This window comes from Bos javanicus, chromosome 12 (genome assembly GCF_032452875.1).
Source record: "Bos javanicus breed banteng chromosome 12, ARS-OSU_banteng_1.0, whole genome shotgun sequence".
NCBI lineage: Eukaryota > Metazoa > Chordata > Mammalia > Artiodactyla > Bovidae > Bos > Bos javanicus.
In genome coordinates, this window is record NC_083879.1 from 11,929,849 (window position 1) to 11,956,400 (window position 26,552).

Sequence of the window (26,552 nt, forward strand, 5' to 3'; positions counted from 1 at the left end):
GTTTAGTATTTATGGGTACACAGCCTTCCACACTGTTCACATTAGTTGCAGACAGCAATCAGATTAGGTGGTGACTGAGTTACTTCTGGAGGGGTGGAGTTTTCTCCCTCTTTGGTGACCTGTTCCCATATTTCCTTCTAGTGCAGGTTTGGGTCTACTTATTACGACTGCTAAACTTCCATTCTCTGGAAATAAGAGAGCTGGTAAAAACACGCCTCTATGGGATGCATAATTCTGCTTATCTTCTCCAGTCTAAAGGTTCTGGCCTTACAATAATGCGCTGCGTTTAGATGCTCGGGGTTTCTGTTTCCTTGGTAGCATGGGGGGATGCTGACGACGTGGCAGAACTGAGAACGGATACAAAGGTGGAGCTGGAAACTGATTAAAGCTTAAGGTTAAAAAATAAAAGTTGATGATTACATCTGCATGTTATGAGGTGAGGAACCTATATATTTAAGCGCTGACAGACAGAAAAGGCACATTTTTACTTTTTCACTATGTCAAATGATAGACTTGTCTTTTCCTGAGTCCCCACATTATTTTAGCTGTTTTAGCAAACTACATTTGAGTCTCTGGGCCAGAAGCTTCTATGACCGTGGCATCTGCAAATAATTGATAACTTAATGTGCCCCCTCAAGAGGTAAGGTCAATTCAAGCGGTACCTGCATGTGTCTGTCACCTTCTCCAATCATGTTTCTCCATTCCATGAGTGACCGCTGCAGGTGCTCAAGGCCAGTTTCCCAAAGCCGGACACGGCCTCCCATATCAACAGTGACAACGCCACCTCTGCCCCACTCGGCCAGCAGTGCGTCTGTGTCCGAGATAGTAGACAGCCATGTGGTATATGGTGAGAGAGAGTCTGACCTGAAAAAGAATCACGGCGTTCAACCGATTGAAGCCCAGGGAATGATGCTAGTTCAGCTCAACTTACGTTCAACTTGCTGTAAAGAATTCTCATAGTTAAGCAACAAGAACCTGCTGTACAGCATAAGGAACTACACTCAATGTCTTATAATAACCTATAATGGAAAAGGATCTGAAAGAGAATATATATATATGTATAACATATACATACATGTATATACATACAAGTGAATTTGCTGTACAATTGAAACTAATATAACATTGTAAATTAACCATACTTCAATAAGAAATATAATGTTTAAAAACACATTAAAAGCACATTAAAAACTAAGGGACCAACAGATTCATCTGGAAGGAAAAAATATATAGTTATTTACTGGTTATTTACATATTCTTTTTAAAATTTTTATTTTCTTCTCGCTCTGCGTGGGCCTCCTCTGTTTGCACAAGGGGGCCACTCTCCAGTCGAGGTCTCTGTTTGCACAAGGGGGCACTCTACAGCTGAGGTCCGCGGGCTTCTCACTGCGGTGCTTCTCTGGTTGTGGAGCACAGGCTCTTGAGTGTGTGAGCTTAGCTGCCCCTCGGCATGTGGGATCCTCCCGGACTGGGGACAGAACCTGTGTCCCCCACACTGGCAGGCGGATTCTCAACCAGCGGGCTATCAGGGAAGCCCGATTTACGTGTCTTGCATTTGTAGATCCTGGATGACATTTGCATTCACTGTCAGGAAGAAAGGAACTCTAAACCAACTCATACCTCAGTCTCCTGCAGAGCTGACTCACTTCCCAGGGGTCTAAGGTCTATGCTGAAACTCAAGTCTTGTTTATGTGTTTAACTGCATTTATTTGACATTTTGCCTTTTCTAAGTTAGCTTGTTATATGGATTTATAATAAAGAGTTTATATATTTCTTATATGTTTCATGCATATACATATTTCTAATATATACAGTCAATTCAAGGGACGCAACTTTTCCCTGTAAGAGTCAACTGCACACTTCCTTTATCTGAGTATGGCTCTCACTATACAAAAGAAATAGATTAGAAATTCTAATGACCACTGTTGGCTTTCTAAATATATCTGGTATTTTCTCTATAAAATAAATGGTCTAAAGAGATGGTCTGATCTGATAATTAAAACAATAAAGTATCACGGTAGATTTGCAGAAACCACAAAACTACTATATATTAGGTAAATTTTTATACTGAAGAAATCAAGACTACTTTAATCTTTTTATCAGTCTGCCTCAGTGGATACTAAACACAGAGTGACAAAGCCAGCTACTCTGAGATATGGAAATCTTAGAAAGTGTTTATATAAAGAGAATAACAACAGTAGGATGGACCAAGGGTTTCAGAGCTATAGGGTTGGCCAAAAAGCTTGTTCAGGTTTTTCCATTACATCTTTTTTTTTTTCCAGCATTAAATGCAATTGTACTTTTATTTTTCTAAATTGATAACTTAAATATGTGCATTTGTTGCTTTAATTTGCATTTCCATGAATAATACCAAGCTTGAGAATCTTGACCTATGTTTATTCTTAGTTGTTTTGGTTTCTGCTTCTTTTTTTTTTTTTAATATAAATTTATTTAATTGGAGGCTAATTACTTTACAATATTGTATTGGTTTTGCCATGCATTGACATGAATCCGCCCCGGGTATACATGTGTTCCCCATCCTGAACTTCCCTCCCACCTCCCTCCCCATCCCATCCCTCTGGGTCATCCCAGTGCACCAGCCCTGAGCACCCTGTATCATGCATCGAACCTGGACTGGCGATTGTTTTACATACAATATTATACATGTTTCAATGCCATTCTCCCAAACCATCCCATCCTCGCCCTCTCCCACAGAGTCCAAAAGACTGTTCTATACATCAGTGTCTCTTTTGTTGTCTTGCATACAGGGTTATCGTTACCTTCTTTCTAAATTCCATATATATGCGTTAGTATACTGTGTTGGTGTTTTTCTTTCTGGCTTACTTCACTCTGTATGCTGCTGCTGCTGCTAAGTCGCTTCAGTCGTGTCCAACTCTGTGGGACCCCATAGACGGCAGTCCGCCAGGCTCCCCTATCCCTGGGATTCTCCAGGTAAGAATACTAGAGTGGGTTGCCATTTCCTTCTCCAATGCATGAAAGTGAGAAGTGAAAGTGAAGTCGTTCAGTCGTGTCCGACTCTTAGCAACCCCATGGACTACAGCCTACCAGCCTCCATCCATGGGATTTTCCAGGCAAGAGTACTGGAGTGGGGTGCCATCGCCTTCTCCATCACTCTGTATAATAGGCTCCAGTTTCATCCAGCTTATTAGAACTGATTCAAATGTATTCTTTTTAATGGCTGAGTAATACTCCATTGTGTATATGTACCACAGCTTTCTTAGCCATTCATCTGCTGATGGACATCTAGATTGCTTCCACGTCCTGGCTATTGTAAACAGTGCTGCGATGAACACTGGGGTACATGTGTTTCTTTCAATTCTGGTTTCCTCAGTGTGTATGCCCAGCAGTGGAATTGCTAGGTCAAATGGCAGTTCTATTTCCAGTTTTTTAAGGAATCTCCACACTGTTCTCCATAGTGGCTGAACTAGTTTGCATTCCCACCAACAGTGTAAGAGGGTTCCCTTTTCTCCACACCCTCTCCAGCATTTATTGCTTGTAGACTTTTGGATAGCAGCCATTCTGACCAGTGCGAGATGGTACCTCATTATGGTTTTGATTTGCATTTCTCTGATAATGAGTGATGTTGAGCATCTTTTCATGTTTGTTAGCCATCTGTATGTCTTCTTTGGAGAAATGTCTGTTTAGTTCTTTGGCCCACTTTTTGATTGGCTTGTTTATTTTTCTGGAATTGAGCTGCAGGAGTTGCTTATATATTGTTGAGATTCTTTGTCAGTTGCTTCATTTGCTATTATTTTCTCCCATTCTGAAGGCTGTCTTTTCACCTTGCTTATAGTTTCCACTACATCTTATAAAAAACTCAAATGAACTTTTTGGCCAACCCAATACTTTACAGTACTAGAAGGATTCAAGGCAACTTTTGATATAATAGAGGATTCATCTTATGGTGCTCTCTCAAAAAATACTTGCCTTAGGAAAAAAACTAGGTACAGATGGTGAAGTAAAAGCCCATTCAAGAATAATGAAATTTAATCACTTATGATGTGAGTAAATCTGCCACAAATGCTCAAGATGTATGATTCTATTGAGCACGGCACCTACTGGTTCCACACTTCACTCTCTGGCATGAAACTTTAAATTTACCAGAGCAATCTCTTCAATATGTCAAAAAAATTGCTGAAGAAGTCATATTTACTACAGCTTGCACACTACATCTAGAATCTCTTCTGTACCTTAAAAAAAAAAAAAAAAGCACATTCCTCTTGTCTATGATAACAAAGTCTTTAAGGAACACAGAGAATTACAGTAGAGCAAGTCCAGATTTACACACACCCATATATTAGTGCTAAGTAGTATGGTCTTACAAATGCAACAAAAGTTTCAGGACTAACACTTAACTTGTACTAGAGCAAAAGTGATATATTCCTTTTGGCCGTACAGTTACATATAGTTTTACTGTTTTCTATTTTTTGAAGTTAGCCATCAAATGGAAAATTCCTGCTATCTAACAGAATACTAAATTTAAGCAAACCAGCAACAAAACTGAAACCCAGATGGGCTGTTCCCTTGGATTACACGTACACCAAAAAATGGCAGCAGTTAATCTTGAGAGAAACTCAGGATATACGGACAGTGAACAGACTCTAAAACACGTGGCACTTGAAATAAGGCAAGTTCCAATCGAGATGTTCTGTAAATGTAAAATTTATACTGGGTTTCAGAGACTCAGGAGAAAAAAGGAAAGCAAAATATCATTAAAATTTTTATATCAAATACGTGTCAAAACAGTTTATAAGGGTAATAAAATACTATTAACAGTAATTTCACCGCTTTCTTTGTGCACTCTTTTACTTTGGCCACTAAGAACATAAAATCACATATATGCCTCACGTTCTGTTTCTATTGGACGGCACAGCACTAAATGAATGCAGCACGGTGACCAGCTGGCACTGGCTGTATTTATATATATAGCCGTTCTTCCAGGTATTATTTCTATGGCAGGTATAACATATGGTTCATACTGCAAGTTAACAGAGAAAAACACTAAAATATAAAGCTAAGGCTGGGGAAGAAATGAAGAGGAATACTGAAAAAATAATTATTGTGCTTTAGAAATGTAAAAAAAAAAGTTATTCTTTGATTTTGTTACTTGAACTGATAGTATATTTTAATGAACATGCAATGGAATAAGAAATTTCCCCAAGTGACTAAAAGCCATTTATCATTAAATTGACACATTGAGATGCTCCAGAAAGACATTCTTGTACACGTTAGGACAAGTAAATAAATCTATTTCTTTGAAAAATGATTTCATTATTCACATTTCTTGAACCGGCTAAATAAAGGGTCCTAAGAGATGAAACAGTGTTTCTGACTTATTTTGTATTGTCATACTGAGCGATGTTCTTGGGAAGCACAGAAGGTGGCTGGGGACAGACACGTGTCGCTGCCCTTGCTCTGAGAGTGGACGGCTCCCCAGGCTCCTCTGCCCGGGACTCCAGTGAGGCTTTAACCACTGTGTTCTGAGGCCGTGGCTGTTTGTAAGGGAGAACATGTGAGGGGCATGTGACATCAATCCATACAGAAGCAGGTGCACACCGAGGTTGAAGAAAAGGGAGAGCAGGCATGGATGTATCCAGAAAGGGATGGGCTGGAGGTGGGGACACAGGTGTTTTCAAGGAAGAGATGGTATATCATTGGTCCTCTTTTTATATATGCCCTGACTCTAACTAGTTTGAACGCTTTGCTTCCACTGCTGAACAGCAATAAACCACTGGCAATAAATCTATTCCAAATCTCTAGAATCCTTTGACTATTGTATGGCCTTCATGACTGTAGATACACAGTTATATCTATAAAAAAATATATTTAAAAAATGAGATTTAAATTCCTTTGACATCTTGAATACATTTACCTCAGAAAATTAATGTATGAAGTCAATAAATATGAAAATTTTTTCAGTGATAAAAATGCTGTTTCAAAAAGTTTTATCATAAGGATAGATAAAAAAAAAAAAGAAATGAACACTTGAAGGCTGTTAAGACTTAAACCTAGGTAACACTTGAACATTTTTCCAATGTTCAAATAAAAATGGCAGAGCAGCAAGATAAAAACAAACTGTAACTATATATATATATATATATATATATATGAAAGAAAGAAAAAGAGCCTGCTATTTAAGGAAGCAAAAAGCACACATTTATTCAGGGTACTTGGTAAGAATTCACTCTTTTTTTTTTTTTTTTAATCTGACATAGAAGCTAAGAATGAAAATGAAAATGGATTACCTGGGAATTGGGATGTATCGAAGTCTCTTGGACTGGAGATCAGTAACTTCTATATACCCAGCTGTCTGTGGAGGGGTAACATCTGCAAAGAAGTCAAGACACAAGCCGAGTGTTAAATTACTGCCTGATATAAAAACAGGACCCAAATAAAGCACAGATGCTGCTTAAAATGGACTGAAATTATCATTCGCCTAGAACAGAACTCTGGGACCCACTTCACAAGATCCAGGGCTGACCAATTCCAGTCTTGAGGTTAGACGCTCAGTTATGCTTTTGTCAGGAAAACACAGAGACTGTCAGATAGATGTATGTTACGCTGTGATTCTTTAGCGTCAGAGAATTATCTAAGTTCCTTTCATTTTCTTTGATATTAATAGCTTCCCGAGATGGGTCAGTGTTTTAGCACTTAAGAGTTTATCTGAAAATAATATTTCATCGCTGGAATTCTTTTTCCCTCCCAGAAACTTACAAGAGTGATGGTATAACACAGTGGAATCAGCACCTACTTGAAACTGGAGTGGCCTGGTAGACAATCCTGGCTTGAAATTTCCTAACTATGATTTACTATGGCCAAGTCAGTTCTCTGAGACCTGCTTTCATCATTTGCCAAATGAGGATAAGAAGAGCATCTAAGAATCATAAACATTATTTGCACACCATTAGTAGTTGCTCCACAGTGGCTGTTATTATTAGGAGCCCTCAAGACAGGAAAAGGCAAGGTGAGGACCGGGGCAGTGGGGCAGGACTCTGGGTCATGAAGAATGTGAAAAGGCGGGGAAGGAGAAGGTAATGTGATATGGGGGCCAGAGTCCCCAGCTCCAATTCTAGTTGTTTCCCCGAAAATTCTAGGAGTTTACTGACTTTCCCCCCAAATCCCCGAGTACCACCATCACCCTCATCATCACCAGTTGGCAGCACCGTGTCAGGAATCCTGCCTGTCTTTTTAGTTTTTCATTAATTGCGTGCTATGCTGCTGTGCTCAGGTGCCCAGTCGTGTCTGACTCTTTGCGACCCCGTAGCCTGCCAGGCGCCTCTTCCATGGGATTTTCCAGGCAAGAATACTGGAGTGGGCTGCCATTTCCTACTCCAGGTGATCTTCCTGACCCAGGGATCGAACCCACATCGTGTGCATCTCCTGCTTTGGCAGGTGGATTCTTTACCGCTGCGCCACCTGGGAAGTCCTGTTAATCACCTTTTTTTTTTTTTTTTGGCTGCACCACCCAGCACGAGGGATCCCAGTTTCTGACATTGGAAGCTCAGAATCTTAACCATTGGACCGCCAGGGAAGTCCCTGTTTGGGACTTATAGATAGCGTTTTTAATACTGACAACTACAAAGGCCTTGGATTCTTTTTGAGAGATGAGAAAGCGGAGACTTACAGAGGTGGTATAATAATGGACTTGGAGAGTGATAGAAAAAGCTTTCAAAATCGGGCCTTCCTTCTGGCTTTAAAATCTCTGCTCTGCCCACTCCTCCACACAGCTTCTACCTGAGCTGATCATAGGGCAACGATTTTAAAATAGCCATATTTTTACAACATCTTGGCCTCCAATGTCTCTTAAAAAAAAAAAACACACACAAACCTACACAGAAACCATACTCTTAAAGATTTTTGTCTGTTTTCTATCTCCTATTACAATTTCTTTTTTTTTCATATTGTAACAAAGTTTTCTCTCTCTACTATGCAAGGTCATCTATAAGTCCAGCCAACTTTAAAGGTACTTCAAAGATACTTGTTTACGTGTCTACCCTTTTAAAAAAATTTTTAATTTATTTATTTTTAATTGAAGAATAATTGCTTTATAATATTATGTTGGTTTCTGCCATACATCAGTATGAATAAGCCATAGATATACCTATGTCCTCTCCCTATTGAACCCCCCTCCCACCTCCCATTCCCACCCCACCTCCCATTCCCGCCCCACCCCCAGGTTGTCACGGAGCCCTGCATTTGGGCTCCCTGTGTCACGCAGCAAATGCTGGGTGACACTGGTCATCTAGTTTACACATGGTAACGTACATTTCAGGGCTACTCTCTCAATTCATCCCACCCTCTCCTTCCCCCACTGTGTCCACAAGTCTTTATTTTTTTGTCTGCATCTCCTTTGCTGCTGCTGCTAAGTCACTTCCGTTGTGTCTGACTCTGTGCGACCCCATAGCCGGCAGCCCACCGGGCTCCCCCGTCCCTGGGACTCTCCACTGCCGCCCGGCGAACAGGTTCATCAGTATCATCTTTCTAGATTCCGTATGCATGTGCTAATACACAGTGTTTTTCTCTTTCAGACTTACTTCACTCTGTAAGACAAGCTTCAGGTTTCACCCACTTCATTAGAATGGACTCAAATGCATCCTTTTTTACAGCTGAGTCATACATATTCCGCTGTGTATATGTACCACACCTTCTTTACCCATTCATCTGTCAGTGGACATCTAGGTGGCTTCCATGTCTCAGCTACTGTAAGTAGTGCTAAGATGAGCACTGAGGTATATCTGTCTTTTTCAATTATGGTTTCCAGTGTTCTTGCCTGGAGAATCCCAGGGACGGTGGAGCCTGGTGGGCTGCCGTCTATGGGGTGGCACAGAGTCAGACACGACTGAAGTGACTTAGCAGCAGCAGCTGGGTATATGAACAAGAGTGGGATTGTTGGTCACATGGTACTTTTATTCCTAATTTTTTAAGGAATCTCCATACTGTTTTTCATAGTGGCTGAATCAATTTACATTCCCACCAAGAGTGCAATAGGGTTCTCTTCCCCATACCCTCTCCAGGATTTACTGTCTATAGAATTTTTTGATGGTGGCCATTCTGACCAGTGTGAGGTGATACCTCATTGTAGTTTTGATTTGAATTTCTCTAATAATGAGTGATGTTGAGCATCTTTTCATGCGTTTACTAGTCATCTGCATGTCTTCTCTGGAGAACTGTCTGTTTAGGCCTTATGCTCACTTTTTGATGGGGTTATTTTTCTTGTATTGAGCTGCATGGGCTGTTTGTATATTTTGGAGATTGATCCTTTGTCAGTTGTTCCATTTGCTATTATTTTCTCCAATTCTGAGGGTTGTCTTTTCACCTTGTTTACAGTTTCCTACATTGTGCAAAAGCTTTTAAGTTTAATTAGGTCCCATTTGTTTCTTTTTGTTTTTATTTCCATTACTCTAGCAGGTGGGTCATAGAGGATCTTGCTGTGATTTATGTCAAAGAGTGTTCTGTCTATGCTTCCCTCTAGGAGTTTTACATCTAGGTCTTTAATCCATTTTGAGTTTATCCGTGTGTGTGGTGTTAGGAAATGTTCTAATTTCATTCTTTTACATGTAGTTGTCCAGTTTTCCCAGCATCACTTATTGAAGATATTCTCTTTTCTCCATTATCTCATTAACATTTCTGATTAGAATGAGAAACCTAGAATGTCCACATTGAATTTGTCCAATGTAGTTTACAAAAGAATAAGAAGCTTGGCATTTGAATTTCCTGTTCGCAACTGAAGGTTTTCAAGACGGCCACCTGACAACCTCAACATCTCTCTTATTTATTCAACAAACATGGGTGAGCATCTCTACATGAAGCACTGAGGAAGAGGGGAAAAAGACGTGTGTGGTTCTTGACTTGTCTGAGGAGCCCACAGCATAAAGAACAAAGTGCCCTTTTTTCTTTTCTTTGAAAAATAGAGGGGTGGGATGGGGTGGGAGGTGGGAAGGAGGTTCAAGAGGAAGGGGACACATGTATACCTATGGCTGATTCATGTTGATGTATGGCAGAAACCAACACAATATTGTAATGTGATTACCCTCCAATTAAATAAAAGCAAAAAAAAAAAAAAAAAAATCATTGTGAGCCTTTAGGAACTTGGGAAGGATTCCAGGATGGGAAGCATAGCCCTGTGGTCCTGTGTGAGCTGCGCATCTAGGCAAGAAGTGGTCCTAGGGGGCATACAGGGGCAGGAGGAAAGGAAGGTAGTGTCCAGGGACAGCAGGGGGTAAAGAAAGCCAGTTACTGTGATAACCGGACCACCCGGCTGAATTGGCCATCCCCAGATGGCCATTCGTATACAGCCAATATGCTTACCGTAAGTCATGCACTGCTGGGCACTGGAAACGCTGCCTGGGATATAAGGTCAGTCTTGGCCGAAGTTTTGCACCATATATCATTTTTGACAGATCCTCCCTCTAGGACCTAACTGAAGTGGGTTGAATTATTCATAGACCCTGGGTTCTTTGCCAAAAATGACCAGCTACTGAAGTGGTTGGGATGACTAGCTCTGCCTAGCTAATCAGTGCGTTTGGCCTGCCACTTACACGCTCTCTTCCATAAGAAGTAGCAGGAAGCTGCGCCACCACCACCGCTGCCTTTGGGCTTCCCACGAAAACAAAGTAAGCCAACTTATTTTAAATATTGTTTTTCCTACAGTCTTTTTTTTCTTCCCCCACTGTGCAAGTTAATTCCATGGCATAAAGAGGATGAGAAAATCCAATAGTGGCTCTGTCTGTTTCAGTGAGGAGAAAGCAAGAATGTTATTCTTCATGCTAAAAAGTATTTTCATGCATCAGAAAAGGCAATTAGTGGCTGAAAAGGACTTTAAGGGTGGTGGTAGGTTGCTTCCCAGGTAGCACTAGTGGTAAAGAACCTGCCTGCCAATGTAAGAGACATAAGAGATGCTGGTTCGCTGGGTCAGAAAGATCCCAGTCCCCTGGAGGAGGGCATGGCAACCCACTCCAGTATTCTCGCCTAGACAATCCCAGGGACAGAGGAGCCTGGCAGGCTACGGTCCATAGGGTCCCAAAGACTTGGACACGACTGATGTGACTTAGCACAGTGATGGTGGTAATGGTAAGGCTTGAAAAATAATCAGAAGTGAAGTTTTTGGATTTGAAAATAAACCCGTGTAGAATATATGATTGAATTAAGGAAGTAAAAACCATGGCCAGATTTCCCTCCAAACTTAGCCAAATCCTTGTCTATCCATTTTAAATGTTTGAACACTGTAGAGAGGATGGAGGTTAAGTAAATTTCCATTACATTTGTAATCCAGGTGGATTTAGAAGAGAGGTATAAATTACATTTAGGGATTAGTTCCCTAACGATTAAAGGGAAGTCCTTGCCACAGTGTTCAGAGCACAGTTCCCATGAACAGTGGGGACAGCTTGGAGGCACAGCATCAAGGTTCAGAGGGGGTAGAAAAACTGTCAGGCAAAATAACCAAGAGCATTTTCAGAAGGAAGATGAAATTATATAAAAAATTCACTCCTTCGAGCAATGTAATTTGATGTATATGTGCTCCCTACTGTACTAGGTTTCAAGAACTTCTGTGTTCACAGATTCAAAGATTGATGTGTGCCCTGTAACTGGGGTGATACCAAATCTTTGAATTTATTCAAAGTTCAAACAATGGCATGTTGCTTTCAATCAAGAGTCATTACTTTGTGTTTAAAGAGCTGAAGCCTATGATTTAAGGGGGTGGGGGAAGCTAACATATAACTAGAGGAAAAACGATTGGAAGAAAGAACTAAATGCCCCCCCCCCCAGCCCCCGCCAATCTGCATCAACCACGAGTTACACCCTCTTTGTCAAAGCCACCAGGAGAGTAGCCTTTACAGCTTCTACTGATTTATTTAATAAAAGGCTTATTCACATGTGTTCCTGACTAATCAGGTGCCTGGACTGTATTTACTTGAAAAAATTAGTTTGAATTATCATCAGAGACCTAAAGGCTCACAGATTGAAGAGTCAAACAGGCTGAAAGAAAAAATCATCAGCCCCAATTCACGCCTCTCATACCTCACTTTCTACTACCAGAGATACTTTCAACTTTATAAACCTGTTTCTTTGGTGTTCACCTTTATCCTTCTGGTGCTGTCTTGATGTTTTACTTTTAGGCATTATTCATCAACTTCCCATCATGTAGGATGAGAGTTTAACTCTTTTTCACACACCCCCTTCCCCTGCCTGGGCGTCCCTGGTGGCTCAGTGGTAAAGAATCTACTTGCCAATGTAGGAGACCCAGGTTTGATCCCTGGGTCAGGAAGGTCCCCTGGGGAAGGAAATGGCAACCCACTCCAGTATTCTTGCCTACAGAATCCCATGGACAGAGGAGCCTGGTGGGCGGGCTACAGTCCATGGGGTCACAAAAGAATCTGACACAACTCACTGACTACACAAAAATTCCCTTGCCTAACACCCCATTTCCTATCCCCCAATGTATTTATGTGATACCTTGATGCCCTTTGAGTCTTCATATATATATGAAGGTCCGTATTGTCAGAGCCATGGTTTTTCCAGTAGTCATGTATGGCTGTGAGAGTTGGACCATAAAGAAGGCTGAGTGCCAATGAACTGATGCTTTTGAACTGTGGTGTTGGAGAAGACTCTTGAGAGTCCCTTGGACAGCAAAGAGATCAAGCCAGTCCATCCTAAAGGAAATCAACCCTGAATATTCACTGGAAGGACTGATGCTGAAGCTGAAACTCCAATACTTTGGCCACCTGATATGAAGAACCGACTCACTGGAAAAGACCCTGATGCTGGGAAAGATTGAAAGCAGGAAGAGAAGGGGGTGACAGAGTATCAAATGAGTAGATGGCATCATCGATTCAATGAACATGAGTTTGAGCAGATTCCGGGACATAGTGAAGGACAGCCTGGCATGCTGCAGTTCAGGGGGTCATAAAGAGTCAGACACGAGTGAATGACTAAACAACAACAACAACAACAATCTCTATGGAACTCCCATTCATGTGCATTTTTTCCCCTCTGCTTAACCTGTCTTACATCAATTTAATTATCAGGCCAATCAAAAAACCCGAAGGGAAGAAGGGAAAAATTTCCCACCCCCACACCAAACTCTAGTCAGGCTTTTCTGAATCCTCCTCTCAGTTAGGTACACACTTTTGGCCTTCTATGTTCATCTAAGCATTGTCCAGTTTCAGCAAGAATAAAGTTCAGCTAGCTTAACCAGAAACCTCAACTTGGATATCTGGCAGAGTTCCTGATCCTCTGCTGCTGCTGCTAAGTCGCTTCAGTCGTGTCTGACTCTGTGCGACCCCATAGACGGCAGCTCACCAGGCTCCGCCGTCCCTGGGATTCTCCAGGCAAGAACACTGGAGTGGGTTGCCATTTCCTTCTCCAATGCATGAAAGTGAAAAGTGAAAGTGAAGTCGCTCAGTCACGTCCGACTCTTAGCGATCCCATGGACTGCAGCTTACTAGGCTCCTCCGTCCATGGGATTTTCCAGGGAAGAAAAACCCCACTGGAGTGGAGTGCCATTGCCTTCTCCGTCCTGATCCTCTACCATTTCCCAAATAAAGTCTGATCACCCCGGCCTGCCTGCAGCAGGGATCCTGTTAGGTTGATTTAGTCAGAATCCTCCATTACCTCTGATTCCCTCTTAGTAATTTTGCATCCACTCATCCCCACCAACAAAACTGAAGGATCTCTACTACCTGCTTTTAAGACAAACTATGAAGTAGTAATCAAGAGAGTATGGTGTTAATGAGGGGACAGACACAAAGATCAATTGAATACAAATGCAAACTCAGAAAGAAACACACATATGTCGTCAGTTGCTTTTCCACAGAGCTCCAAAGATAATTTAATGGAAAAAGGATAGTCTTTTCAGTAAATGATGTTAAACAATTGACTATTTCCATGAAAAACAATGAGCCTTAATCCACACCTTATACCATAAAGAAAATTAACTTGATCATATACTAATGCATATATACAGAATCTAGAAAGACGGTACCAAAGAATTTATCTGCAGGCCAGGAGTGGAGAAACAGACATAGAGAATAAACTTATGGGCATGGGGAGACGGGAGGAGAGGGTGAGATGTATAGAGAGAGTAACATGGAAACTTACATCACCATATGTAAAATAGATAGCCAACGGGAATTTGCTGTATGGCTCAGGGAACTCAAACAGGGGCTCTGTATCAACCTAGAGGGGTGGGATGGGGAGGAAGATGAGAGGGAGGTTCAAGAGGGAGGGGACATATGTACACCTATGGCTGATTCATGTTGAGGTTTGACAGAATGCAACAAAATTCTGTAGAGCAATTATCTTTCAATTTAAAAATAAATTAATTGAAAACATTAACCTAGAGTATAAATCTAAGTGCAAAATCTAGAAATATGAAATCTCTAAAAGAAAATGGGAAATTTGGGCCTGTCACCAAAATGGAAGAATATGTTTGGAAAACATGTATCTGATATATCAGACTTGTATCTAGACTATATAAACCCAAGTACTCAAAAAAATCATTAAAAAGAAAGCAAGTAACCCAGTTCAGAAAGTGGGCAAAGGATCTGAAGAGACATTTCACTAAAGAAGATAGACATGAAAAGATGCTCAACATCATGTGGGACTAGGGAAAATGCAGATTAAAATCACAATGAGAGAGTCAGCAATAAAAAGGAGCAAACAACTGGTACATACAATGTAAATTATTTGCAAACATATAATATTAAGTGCAAGAAACCAGACTCGAAGTGCCACATACTGTGTGATTCCATTTATGTGACATCCTGAAAAACGCAAATGAATAAGGGCAGAAAAAAGATCAGTGAGGGGTTGGGGGTAGGGCTTGATGGCAGAGTGGCATAGGGGAGGTTTAGGGGAGATGGAACTGTTCACCGTCAGTTATGGTGATGGTTACACAACTGGACGTGTTGTGAAGCTCACAGCACTATACACCAAAACAGTGAATTTTACTGTTTGTAAACTGGACCTTACATCACCGGATGGTCAATACCAAAATCAGACTGATTATATTCTTCGCAGCCAAAGATGGAGAAGCTCTATACAGTCAACAAAAACAAGACCAGGAGCTGACTGTGGCTCAGATCATGACCTCATTATTGTTAAATACAGACTTAAATTGAAGAAAGTAGGGAAAACCACTAGATCTTTCAGGTATGACCTAAATCAAATCCCTTATGACTACACAGTAGAAGTGAGAAACAGATTTAAGGGATTAGATCTGATAGACAGAGTGCCTGATGAACTATGGATGGAGGTATGTGACATTGTACAGGAGGCAGTGAATAAGGCCATTCCCATGAAAAAGAAATGCAAAAAGGCAAAATGCTTGTCTGAAGAGGCCTTACAAAAAGCTGAGAAAAGAAGAGAAGCAAAAAGCAAAGGAGAAAAGGAAAGATATAGTCATTTGAATGCAGAGTTCCAAAGAATACCAAGGAGAGATAAGAAAGCCTTCCTCAGCGATCAATGCAAGAAATAGAGGAAAACAATAGAATGTGAAAGACTAGAGATCTCTTCAAGAAAATTAGAGATACCAAGGGAACATTTCATGCAAAATGGGCACAATAAAGGACAGAAATGGTATGGACCTAATAGAAGCAGAAGATATTAAGAAGAGGTGGCAAGAATACACAGAAGAACTATACAAAAAGATCTTCATGACCCAGATAACCACGATGCTGTGATCACTCACCTAGAGCCAGACATCCTGGAATACGAAGTCAAGTGGGCCTTAGGAAGCATCACTACGAACAAAGCTAGTGGAGGTGATGGTATTCCAGTTGAGCTATTTCAAATCCTAAAAGATGATGCTGTGAAAGTGCTGCACTCAATATGCCAGCAAATCTGGAAACCTCAGCAGTGGCCAAAGGACTGGAAAAGGTCAGTTTTCATTCCAATCCCAAAGAAAAGCAATGCCAAAGAATGTTCAGTTGCACTCATTGCACATGCTAGCAAAGTCATGCTCAAAATTCTCCAAGCCAGGCCTCAACAGTATGTGATGTTCAAGCTGGTTTTAGAAAAGGCAGAGGAACCAGAGATCAAATTGCCAAAATCTGTTGGATCATCAAAAAAGCAACACAGTTCCAGAAAAAATGTTTACTTCTGCTTTATCGACTATGCCACAGTTTGATCACAACAAACTGTGGAAAATTCTTCAAGAGATGGAATACAAGACCACCTTACCTGCCTCCTGAGAAATCTGTATGCAGGTCAAGAAGCAAGAGTTAGAACTGGACGTGGAACAACAGACTGCTTCCACATTGGGAGGGGGAGTATAGTATATCAAGGCTGTATATTGTCACCTTGCTTATTTAACTTCTATGCAGAGTACATGATTAGGAACGCTGGGCTGGATGAAGCACAAGCTGGAATCAAGATTGCCGGGAGAAACATCAATAACCTCAGATACTCAGTTGACAACACCCTTATGGCACAAAGCAAAAAAGAACTAAAGAGCCTCTTGATGAAAGTGAAAGAGGAGAGTGAAAAAGTTGGCTTAATACTCAAGATTCAGAAAACTAAGATCATGGCATCTGGTGCCATCACTTCATGGCAGATAGATGGGGAAACAATGGAAAGAGTGAGAGACTTTATTTTCTTGGGCTCCAAAATCACTGCAGATGGTGATTGCAGACATGAAATTAAAAGATGCGTCTTCCTTAGAAGAAAAGCTATGACCAGCCTAGAGAGCATATGGCAGAAAGTGAAGAAGAATTAAACAGCCTCTTGATGAAAGTGAAAGAGAGTGAAAAAGTTGGCTTACAGCTCAACATTCAGAAAACCAAAATCATGGCATCCGGTCCCATCACTTCATGGCAAATAGATGGGGAAACAGTGGAAACAGTGTCAGACTTTATTTTTTCGGGCTTCAAAATCACTGCAGATGGTGACTGCAGCCATGAAATTAAGACACTTATCCTTGGAAGGAAAGTTATTACCAACCTAGACAGCATATTAAAAAGCAGAGACATTACTTTGCCAACAAAGGTCCGTCTAGTCAAGGCTATGGTTTTTCCAGTAGTCATGTATGGATGTGAGAGTTGGACTATAAAGAAAGCTGAGCGCCAAAGAATTGATGCTTTTGAACTGTGGTGTTGGAGAAGACTCTTGAGAGTCCACTGGACAGCCAGGAGGTCAAGCCAGTCCATCCTAAAGGAAATCAACCCTGAATTTTCACTGAAAGGACTGATGCTGAAGCTGAAACTCCAATACTTTGGCCACCTGATGCGAAGAGCTGTCTCAGTGGAAAAGACCCTGATGCTGGGAAAGATTGAAGGAAGGAGGAGAAGGGGACGACAGAGGATGAGATGGTTGGATGGCATCACCAACTCGATGCACATGAGTTTGAGCAAGCTCCGGGAGTTGGTGATGGACAGGGAAGCCTGGTGTGCTGCTGTCCATGTGGTCGCAAGGAGTCAGGACACGACTGAGTGACTGAACTGACGGAACTGAAACTGGACCTTAATAAGAACAAATGAGAGCAATAAAATACTTTAAAAACAACACTTTGTTTGATGTGTGGGGAATGGGGGTGGGGCAAGGGAAGAAGGAAGAGGGAATGTGGTCCTCAGGCTACCGCAGTGTTACAGTGCAAAATGGTGGTGATGCTGGGTGTCGGAGACAGAACTGTGGACGAGGGGCTGGAGATCAGATCAGCTTACCTGGTGGCTCAGCTGGTAAAGAATCTGTCTGCAATGCGGGAGACCTGGGTTCAATCCCTGGTTTGGGGAAATCCTCTGGAGAAGGGAAAGGCTACCCACTCCAGTGTTCTGGCCTGGAGAATTCCATGGACTGTATATAGTCCATGGGATCGAAAGGGTCAGACACGACTGAGTGACTTTCACTTTCACTTTAAAGGTTGTATCAAAAAGAGATCGCAACTGATGACGGGATAAACGTGGAGGATGAGTGAGAAGTATCAGGGCTGATCCCCAGGTTTCTGGGTAGAGGAGCTGCACTGAATTTTGGTATAGAATTTCTTGTCATTCCTGTGGTGCTCTGTCATGCCTCTGCATTTTCACGTGGACTTCTCTCTTTCAGGAACAACTGCTTCATTGATTCCCTCCCATTCATCTTTCAAGAATCAGCTCAGAATCACAAACTCGGGTTGTAAGCCTCTCCTTTGTGTTTATAGGTCACCTTGTGAATATTCCTATTGCACTGAACAGCAACTGTCAGTGCATTAATAAAAAACATTCTAAGGAAATGGCAATTTATTTGGAAGGAACTAATTGTAACATTATCACATAACCAGGACTTTTTGAACCCAGTAATAGATTATCACGACAGGTTTAGTGTCATATTTATGAAGTCCACACTAATGTAATGAATGTAAACACAGGAAAATATTACTGCCACTAGGATGCAAATGAAAGTCAGCGGCTCAAGGATCAACCATATTCATAACTATCCTTTACAGTGAAAGCCAGTGTTGTTCAGTGAGAACGGCTATGGCCTTGGGTCGGAAGACGCTGGCACAAATCTGGGCTCTGCTGTCCACTGATGGGGTGACCTCAGCAAGTTATTTCACCTCTCTGTATCAGTTTCTTGGCATATGAATTTGAGAGTACAAAATGAAACAATGGGACTTTGAAAATTAAATGAATTTCTATGAGGGAAAGTGACCGGTGTAGGAACTGGCACATGTTATGCGGTAAGAAAGGTAGGTTGACTTTGAGAGCACTGGGAAGTGAATAAGACTGGCCTTTAGTCACAGGAGTTTAACACAAAAGTCAGGCCCTATAATCTATGGCCTTGTGTGTGCGTGCATAGTCACATCAGTCGTGTCTGACTCTTTTCACCTCTATGCTCTGTAGCCTGCCAGGCTCCTCTGTCCATGGGATTCTCCCGGCAAGAATACTGAAGCTGGTTGCCATGCGCTCCTCCAGGGGATCTTCCAGACCCAGGGATCCAACCCACGCCTCTTCTATCTCCTGCAGTGGCAGATGCGTTCTTCACCACTAGCACCATCATTCTACGCCTTATGTTCTAATAACTCTTAAGTCTCTGTGAAAACATGGTCTAAGTAAGGTTACTGCATAGACTGCAGTGCCAATGAGTTCTAACAGCAGAGGGTACAATCATGCGCTGTAACAAGTTTAGTGTAAACGTTCTGAGCACATGTAAGGCTTTTTAGCTACTAAACTGTTAGAATTATTCGTAAGTATAGAAAGATAATGATAAGTTAAATGTTCCTATCAAAACCAACTACCTTTGACTACCATGATAAATTAGGAATTGTTAAATCTCTTACCTTTTGGGTAGATATCTTGTAGAGGGACTTCTCCTGGGGGCAAAATCCTGACTATCTGATTAGTATCCAAAAGAGTCACACAATTGCTCTGTTTCGCGGTTCCACTTTTCTTCTTTCCTCCATAGAATGTTGTATCAGTGACTCTTGATTTACTCAAAGATGATGGCCTTTTCCAAGAATAAACTTCACTAGGTGACTAAAAGGAAAAAGAGAGATTCAAGCACTGAAATACTATAAACTACACTCACAACTTTTACAGTGCAGTCCTTTAAGCAGATGCCAGTGGTAAACTTATATTCCACAAACATAAGAAAATCAAATTATTCTTTAACCTTTCTTAATGCAGAAGATAGTTCCTTTATTGATAATCATAATTTTCAGACAAGTGTAAAGTATACAACATATTTTTTATTTTGAAATGAATTATAACTAAAACGAGGGAATATAAGAGTATAGTTGGGCTTCCCAGGTGGCCTTAGAAAGAAGCTGCCTGCCAATGCAGGCAACATAAGAGACCTGGATTCTATCCACAGGTCAGGAAGATTACCAGGAAGAGGGCATGACAACCCACCTCAGTATTCTTGCCTGGAGAATCCCATGAACAGAGGAGCCTGGTGGGCTATAGTCCATAAGGTCGCAAAGAGTTGGACACGACTGAAGAGACTTAGCACAACAGGATCAGTTCAGTTCAGTTGTTTAGTTGTGTCTGACTCTTTGTGACCCCATGGACTGCAGCAAGCCAAGCTTTCCTGTCCATCACCAGCTCCCGGAGTTGCTTCAGTTCATGTTCATCGAGTCAGTGATGCCATCCAACCATCTCATCCTCTGTCGTCCCCTTCTCCTCCTGCCTTCAATCTTTCCCAGCAACAGGAACTTTTCCAGTGAGTCAATTCTTCGCATCAGGTGGCCAAAGTATTGGAGTTTAGCTTCAGCATCAGTCTTTCCCATGAATATTTAGAACTGATCTCCTTTAGGATGGACTGGTTGGATCTCCTTGCAGTCCAAGGGACTCTCAAGAGTCTTCTCCAACACCACAGTTCAAAAGCATCAATTCTTCTGTGCTCAGCTTTCTTTATGGCCTAACTCTCACATCCATACATGACCACTGGAAAAACCATAGCCTTGACTAGACAGACCTTTGATGGTAAAGTAATGTCTCTGCTTTTTAATATGCTGTCTAGGTTGGTCATAACTTTTCTTCCAAGGAGCAAGCGTCTTTTAATTTCATGTCTGCAGTCAACATCTGCAGTGATTTTGGAGCCCAGAAAAATAAACTCTCTCACTCTTTCCATTGTTCCCCCATCTATTTGCCATGAAGTGATGGGACTGGATGTGATGATCTTAGTTTTCTGAATGTTGAGTATTGAGCCAGCTTTTTCACTCTCCTCTTTCACTTTCATCAAGAGGCTCTTCACTTTCTACCATAAGGGTGGTATCATCTGCATATCTGAGGTTATTGATGTTTCTCCTGGCAATCTTGATTCCAGCTTGTGCTTCATCCAGTCTGGCATTCTGCATGATGTACTCTGCATATAAGTTAAATAAGCAGGGTGACAATACACGGCCTTGACGTACTCCTTTCTCAATTTGGAACCAGTCTGTTGTTTCATGTCCAATTCTTACTCTTGTTTCTTGACCTGCATACAGATTTCTCAGGAGGCAGGTAAGGCGGTCTGGTATTCCCATTTCTTTCAGAATTTTCCACAGTTTGTTGTGATCAAACTGTGGCACAATCAATAGAGCAGAAGTAGATGTTCTTCTGGAACTCTGTCATTTTTTCGATAAACCAGCGGATGCTGGCAATTTGATCTCTGGTTCCTCTGTCTTTTCTAAATCCAGCTTGAACATCTGGAAGTTCATGGTTCACGTACTGTGGAAGCCTGGCTTGGAGAATTTTGAGCACGACTTTGCTAGAGTGTGAGACGAGTGCAATTGCACAGTAGTTTGAGCATTCTTTGGCATTGCCTTTCTTTGGGATTGGAGTGAAAACTGACCTTTTTCCAGTCCTATGGCCACTGCTGAGGTTTCCAAATTTGCTGGCATATTGAATGCAGCACTTTCACAGCATCATCTTTTAGGATTTGAAATAGCTCAACTGGAATTTCATCATCTCCACTAGCTTTGTTCATAGTGATGCTTCCTAAGGCCCACTTGACTTCATATTCCAGGATGTCTGGCTCTAGGTGAGTGATCACACCATCGTGGTTATCTGGGTGCTGAAGCTCTTTTTTGTACAGTTCTTCTATGTATTCTTGCCACCTCTTCTTAATATCTTCTGCTTCTATTAGGTCCATACCATTTCTGTCGTTTATTGTGCCCATCTTTGCATGAAATGTTCCTTTTGTATCTCTAACTTTCTTGAAGAGATCTCTAGTCTTTCCCATTCTATTGTTTTCCTCTATTTCTTTGCTTTGATCACTCAGGAAGGCTTTCTTATCTCTCCTTGCTATTCTTTGAAACTCTGCATTCAAATGGTATCTCTTTCCTTTTCTCCTTTGTGTTTCGCTTCTCTTCTTTTCTCAGCTTTTTGTAAGGCTTCCTCAGACAACCATTTTGCCTTTTTGCACTTCTTTTTCTTGGGGATGGTCTTGATCACTGCCTCGTGTACAATGTCCTGAAACTCCATCCATAGTTCTTCAGGCACTCTGTCAGATCTAATGTCTTGAATCTTTTTGTTACTATTTGCCACTTTGGCACAACACTATAGTTAATTTAAATAAATAACTATTTTAAATGGAAAATGCTGAGTGCATCCACTAACTGGCATAAGGAATAGTATCACCATTATTTCTCAAGCACCTTGGAGGCCCCCTTCCCAATCATGTCTCTTTCATCTCTCCTAGACATTAACTCTCTTGGAATTTTTTATCATTTTTTTTCTCTTGCTTTACTTAATTTTTTTTCAAAACGCATCTATTTATTTGGCTGTGTCAGGTCTTACTGTCCCACTTGGGATCCTCTTCTGTGGTGAAAGGACTCTCTAGTTGTGCAAAGGCTCAAGAACTCATGGGCTCAATAGCTCCGCGGCAAGTGGGATCTTAATTCCCTGACCAGGGCTCGAACCCTCATCCACTACACTGCAAAGCAGATTCTTAATCACTGGACCACCAGGCAAGTCCCTCTTGCTTTACTTTAAATTTTTTACCATATATATTTATCCTTCTCTACTCTCAAATCAAAGATATTCTCCTATACATTTGCTAAACATTTTGAGGTTTTTCCTCTTACTTTTAATTCTTTAATCCCTAAGGAAATATTTTGTAAGTGGTATGAGGCTATGATCCATGCTGATCCTTTTTTGTCCATGGAGAGTAACTGTCCAAATATCATCAACCTTTGCCCATTGATGAGCACTGGTATGGGAAAGCAGTTCCGTATGCGTATGGATCTATCTGTTTCTAGGCATTGTATTGTTTCACTGTGTATTTTTCTACTCCTGTGGCCTATGCTACATGGTCTTAGTTACTTAGGTTTTATAATAAGCCTTGAAATTTAGAGGGCAAGTACCTCTGCCTTTTATTCTGGTTCTTCTTCAGAAAGGTCTTATTGTTTGCCCTTTCTCTTCCATAAGACTGTGAGAGTTGATTTGCGTTGGATTTGCACTGCATCCTTGTCAGTACTTGGTATGTCCTGGCACTTAGTCCCTCAGTGATGTCTGACTCTTTGCAATCCCATAGACTGTAGCCCACCAGGCTCCTCTGTCCACAGATTCTCCAGGCAAGAATACTGGAGTGGGTTGCTATTTCCTTCTCCAGGGGATCTTCCTGACCCAGGGATCCAACTCGCATTTCCAGCGTCTTCTGCATTGGCAGGGGGATTCTTTATCCCTGACTTAGTGGGACTAATTAACCACTGAGTTAGTGGGACTTTCTTATGCATAATACTTGGTACTTGGTATTGTGGGTGTTAATTTTTTTTTAATTTTAGCTATTCTAATAGGCAGTAGGGTAGGAGTACTATCTCATCGTGGTTTTAATTTGCATTTCCCTAATGACTAATGAACATCTTTTTATATACTCAATTACCATCCTTTTATCCTCTGTAGTAAAGAGTCTGTCCAAGTCTTTTGCCCATTTTTAAAAAAATACATTCACCTCCAATTTTATTTTTATATCTACTTAAATACATTGAAAACCATGAGTCCACTCAGATGCATCCAATTCCTAACCAACCTCTACAGGACTCATTCTAGTTTTCTTTCCTGCTGCATCTGTAACTCCCTTCTCAAACAGAGAGAAACCTAGACTTCATTATCTTTAACATAGTTACTTTTTGGCTGAGTTCCACTGTATATGACTCAGCTCCTATCTCCACCACTAACTTCCTCTTCCAGGCAAATGCCCCCTGCACTCTGCTTGGTCCTTATAGCCTGCACTGAGCTACGTTCATGCATCAGTGAAGTCTTCACCTCACTGGGGCCCCCGCATTCCACACCAGCCTGCCCCTTCCTGGTGATGCCATTCATCCTGGCTGGACCTGACTCCCATCACCAGCTGTCCCTCCCTCCCCCACTATGGATATCTTTTTCACCTGCTCAGGCTCTGACCTCTGACACCTCACACAGGTCCTCCCTTTGCTCATTTTTTATACTAGATTATTTGTTTCGTCACTCTTGAGTTTTAAGAAATCTTTATGTACTTTGGATACCAGTCCTTTGTTGGATATGTGATTTGCCAATATTTTCTCCCAGTGTGTAGATTGTTTTTTAATTCTCCTCACAGTGTCTTTTTACAGAGTGGAAGCTTTTGATTTTGATGAAATTCAATTTATTAAAATTTTTAATGGCTCACGTCTAAGATGCTCAGTACAGTGTTTAGTAGAAGTGGTGGTAATGGGTATCCTTGTCTTACTCTTGATATTAAAAGGAATGCTTTTAACATTTCACTTTTGAGGGTTCACTAAGACACTTGCTAAAGATTTTTATGGCCATTTGGTAGTAGGATAAGAAAATTATAATAAGTTTACAATAATTCAGGTGCCTCTGATAATGCTGTAAAACGTTAATAAGAGATGACATACCCTTTTGTTGATAGTTTTATGAAGAATCAAATGAAAATCACATAAAGGTAGAAAGACACTGTGGTATAAAAAGACATGAGTTTGAAGGCCAGTCATTCTTGAGCTCAAATCACAGCTTCCTTACTCAATATCTTTGTGGCCTGGGGGAATAGATCCTCTCTGTTTTTATTGTTTCATTTATAAAACCTTGTGGAATTGTCATAAAAATTAATGATCATGTATGAAAGGGTTTAAAATAGTGCAATGCCTGGCTTGTATTGGGGGTCTCAAAAATATGACTGCTCTCATAAAATGCTGAAAGGTTGTCTAACTGACTCTAATCCTTCATTAAACAAAAATTCATGAACATCTTCTACATGGTGGGTACTAAATACAGGGAATAGAGCTTTTAATTTAACAAGGTCTCTAGCCTATAATCTACAAAGGACTTCTAGAGGGTCAATACTAACATTACCTTATACTCAGCTTTCTTACCTTTTTACAGTGACATTATATTTCTATGTCAATTTCTTCAATCAAAAGACCAATTTTTTAAAACAGCTCCACCTTCAGAAAAGCAGATCCAGTATTTTCTCTACTGACCCCAGCAAGCATTTGTGGCAAGCATATTAAACACAACTCTTCATTTAATCAAGCCTGCTGTATTCCAACAACATGTTTCATTTTCAGTTATATAACCCACAGCAAATGTTTTTTGCTTGATAATTAGGCAGACATATGGCAAAGTCCTAAGCCACATATTATCCACTGGGTTTCGGATTTCAAAAGTCTTAAACCCTGAAGTACTCATCATTCATTAATCACATTAAAATTTTGAGATATGCGAGACTGGTGTACTATTAAGCAGAGCCAATATTTTATCTTTAAGTGATTCTATCACTCCACCTAAAAGCTACAAAGAAAATTATGAAAATTAAATATTTAATCAAAACACACAGAGCTACATCTAAGGTTATTAGATGGCAACTTGGACTGAAATAACCTATTTTATCTTCTCACATTTCCTTCAGGGGAAGATGGTGCCTATTTTCTTGAAGTCGATTACAAACAGACCCTTCTTTATAATAGTAAATAATAGCAGAAGGATCCATTTAAAAGCAAATTAAATTGAGACTACCAGCATTATAGTATAAGCTGGATGCTGCAAAGATATAAGTCAGAGCAAAACTCAGTGGAAAGTGAATTGTATTCATGAGTGTTGAAAAATTTCATCTACAGTAATGAGGTTCAACATATTTCCCCTTAAAAGTTCTAGAAGAAATGTTACCTCGTTAGTCTCAAATTGTCCCTCTTGACAGGATATAAAGTGACTGTCAGTAGGTTACATATATATCTGCCCCATGAACTCTCATGTATGAAGAATATTAGTTTTCCTTTACTAAATTATATAGTTGCATTACACTTGAAATGTTAATTTTTAAAAAGCAATGAACCCATATAGAATGCATTTTTAAATGACTGGTCTCGAAAATGAATGTTGATCGGAAAGTGAAAGTGAAAGTGAAGTCACTCAGTCGTGTTCGACTCTTTGCGACCCTGTGGACTGTAGCCCACCAGGCTCCTCTGTCCATTGGATTTTCCAGGCAAGAATACTGGAGTGGGTTACCATTTCCTTCTCCAGGGCATCTTCCCGACCCAGGGATCAAACAATGTTTACCAAAAAATCATTACACTTTTAATTACCCTCAAATAGGTTTATAAAGCTTAGGCCAAAGTGAGGGGAAGAAATAGTTACTCAATAATTTAAAAAATTTAAGCTTACCATGAGATCTGGGAAACCAACAACAATTGTAGCATAACTATTCTTATCTGAGAGAATTCGGTTTGGAGAGGAAATCTTTTGTCCCACAGCTGAACTCAGATTTTCAGATGACAGCTGATCACTTGAAATTGTATGAGGTATGCTGCGGTCTGTTTCTGAAAAGTATCAGAGAAACATTAAACACCATATGCCCCTAAATTGCTCCAGGAATTAATTTTTGCAAGATTTCATTCTCACCAACTCAAACAGAAAAGCATACATTAAAAAAGAGAAAATGCTTTCAATTACACTCATGGCTTTTTGTCTGAGAAGACTCAGTTTTCACATCTTGGTATCTTCTCATTTACGGAATTCAAATTTTTATTAGCAATAAAGATTAATATTGACAGTACTGCAGAAAGAGGTAAAACTGATCTGGTTGGTTAGCAATGGTATATTTTAGATTTTTTTCCTTAAGTACTTTTCACACCACCCCCAAAAACTGTGATGAATAAAGTAGAA

General features: G+C 40.7%; 1 protein-coding gene across 8 annotated transcripts in view; it reads right to left on the minus strand.

Moving 5' to 3' along the window:
• Positions 1-26,552, minus strand: part of VWA8 (von Willebrand factor A domain containing 8) — a 401,675-nt gene that overhangs the window by 136,806 nt on the left and 238,317 nt on the right. For 7 of the 8 annotated variants that reach the window (XR_009739842.1, XM_061434477.1, XM_061434479.1 and 4 more), the window contains exons 34-37: positions 26,052-26,206; positions 19,271-19,466; positions 6,267-6,348; positions 663-864 (exon numbers count right to left, since the gene is read on the minus strand). Coding sequence is in view for 7 of the 8 variants with exons in the window: in XM_061434477.1 (XP_061290461.1) it covers positions 663-864; positions 6,267-6,348; positions 19,271-19,466; positions 26,052-26,206 (635 nt within the window). In the remaining variant the exon portion in view is untranslated. Of the gene's footprint in view, positions 1-662; positions 865-3,623; positions 5,514-6,266; positions 6,349-19,270; positions 19,467-26,051; positions 26,207-26,552 lie in introns of those variants that run through there. The other variant, XM_061434483.1, reaches the window with a different exon arrangement.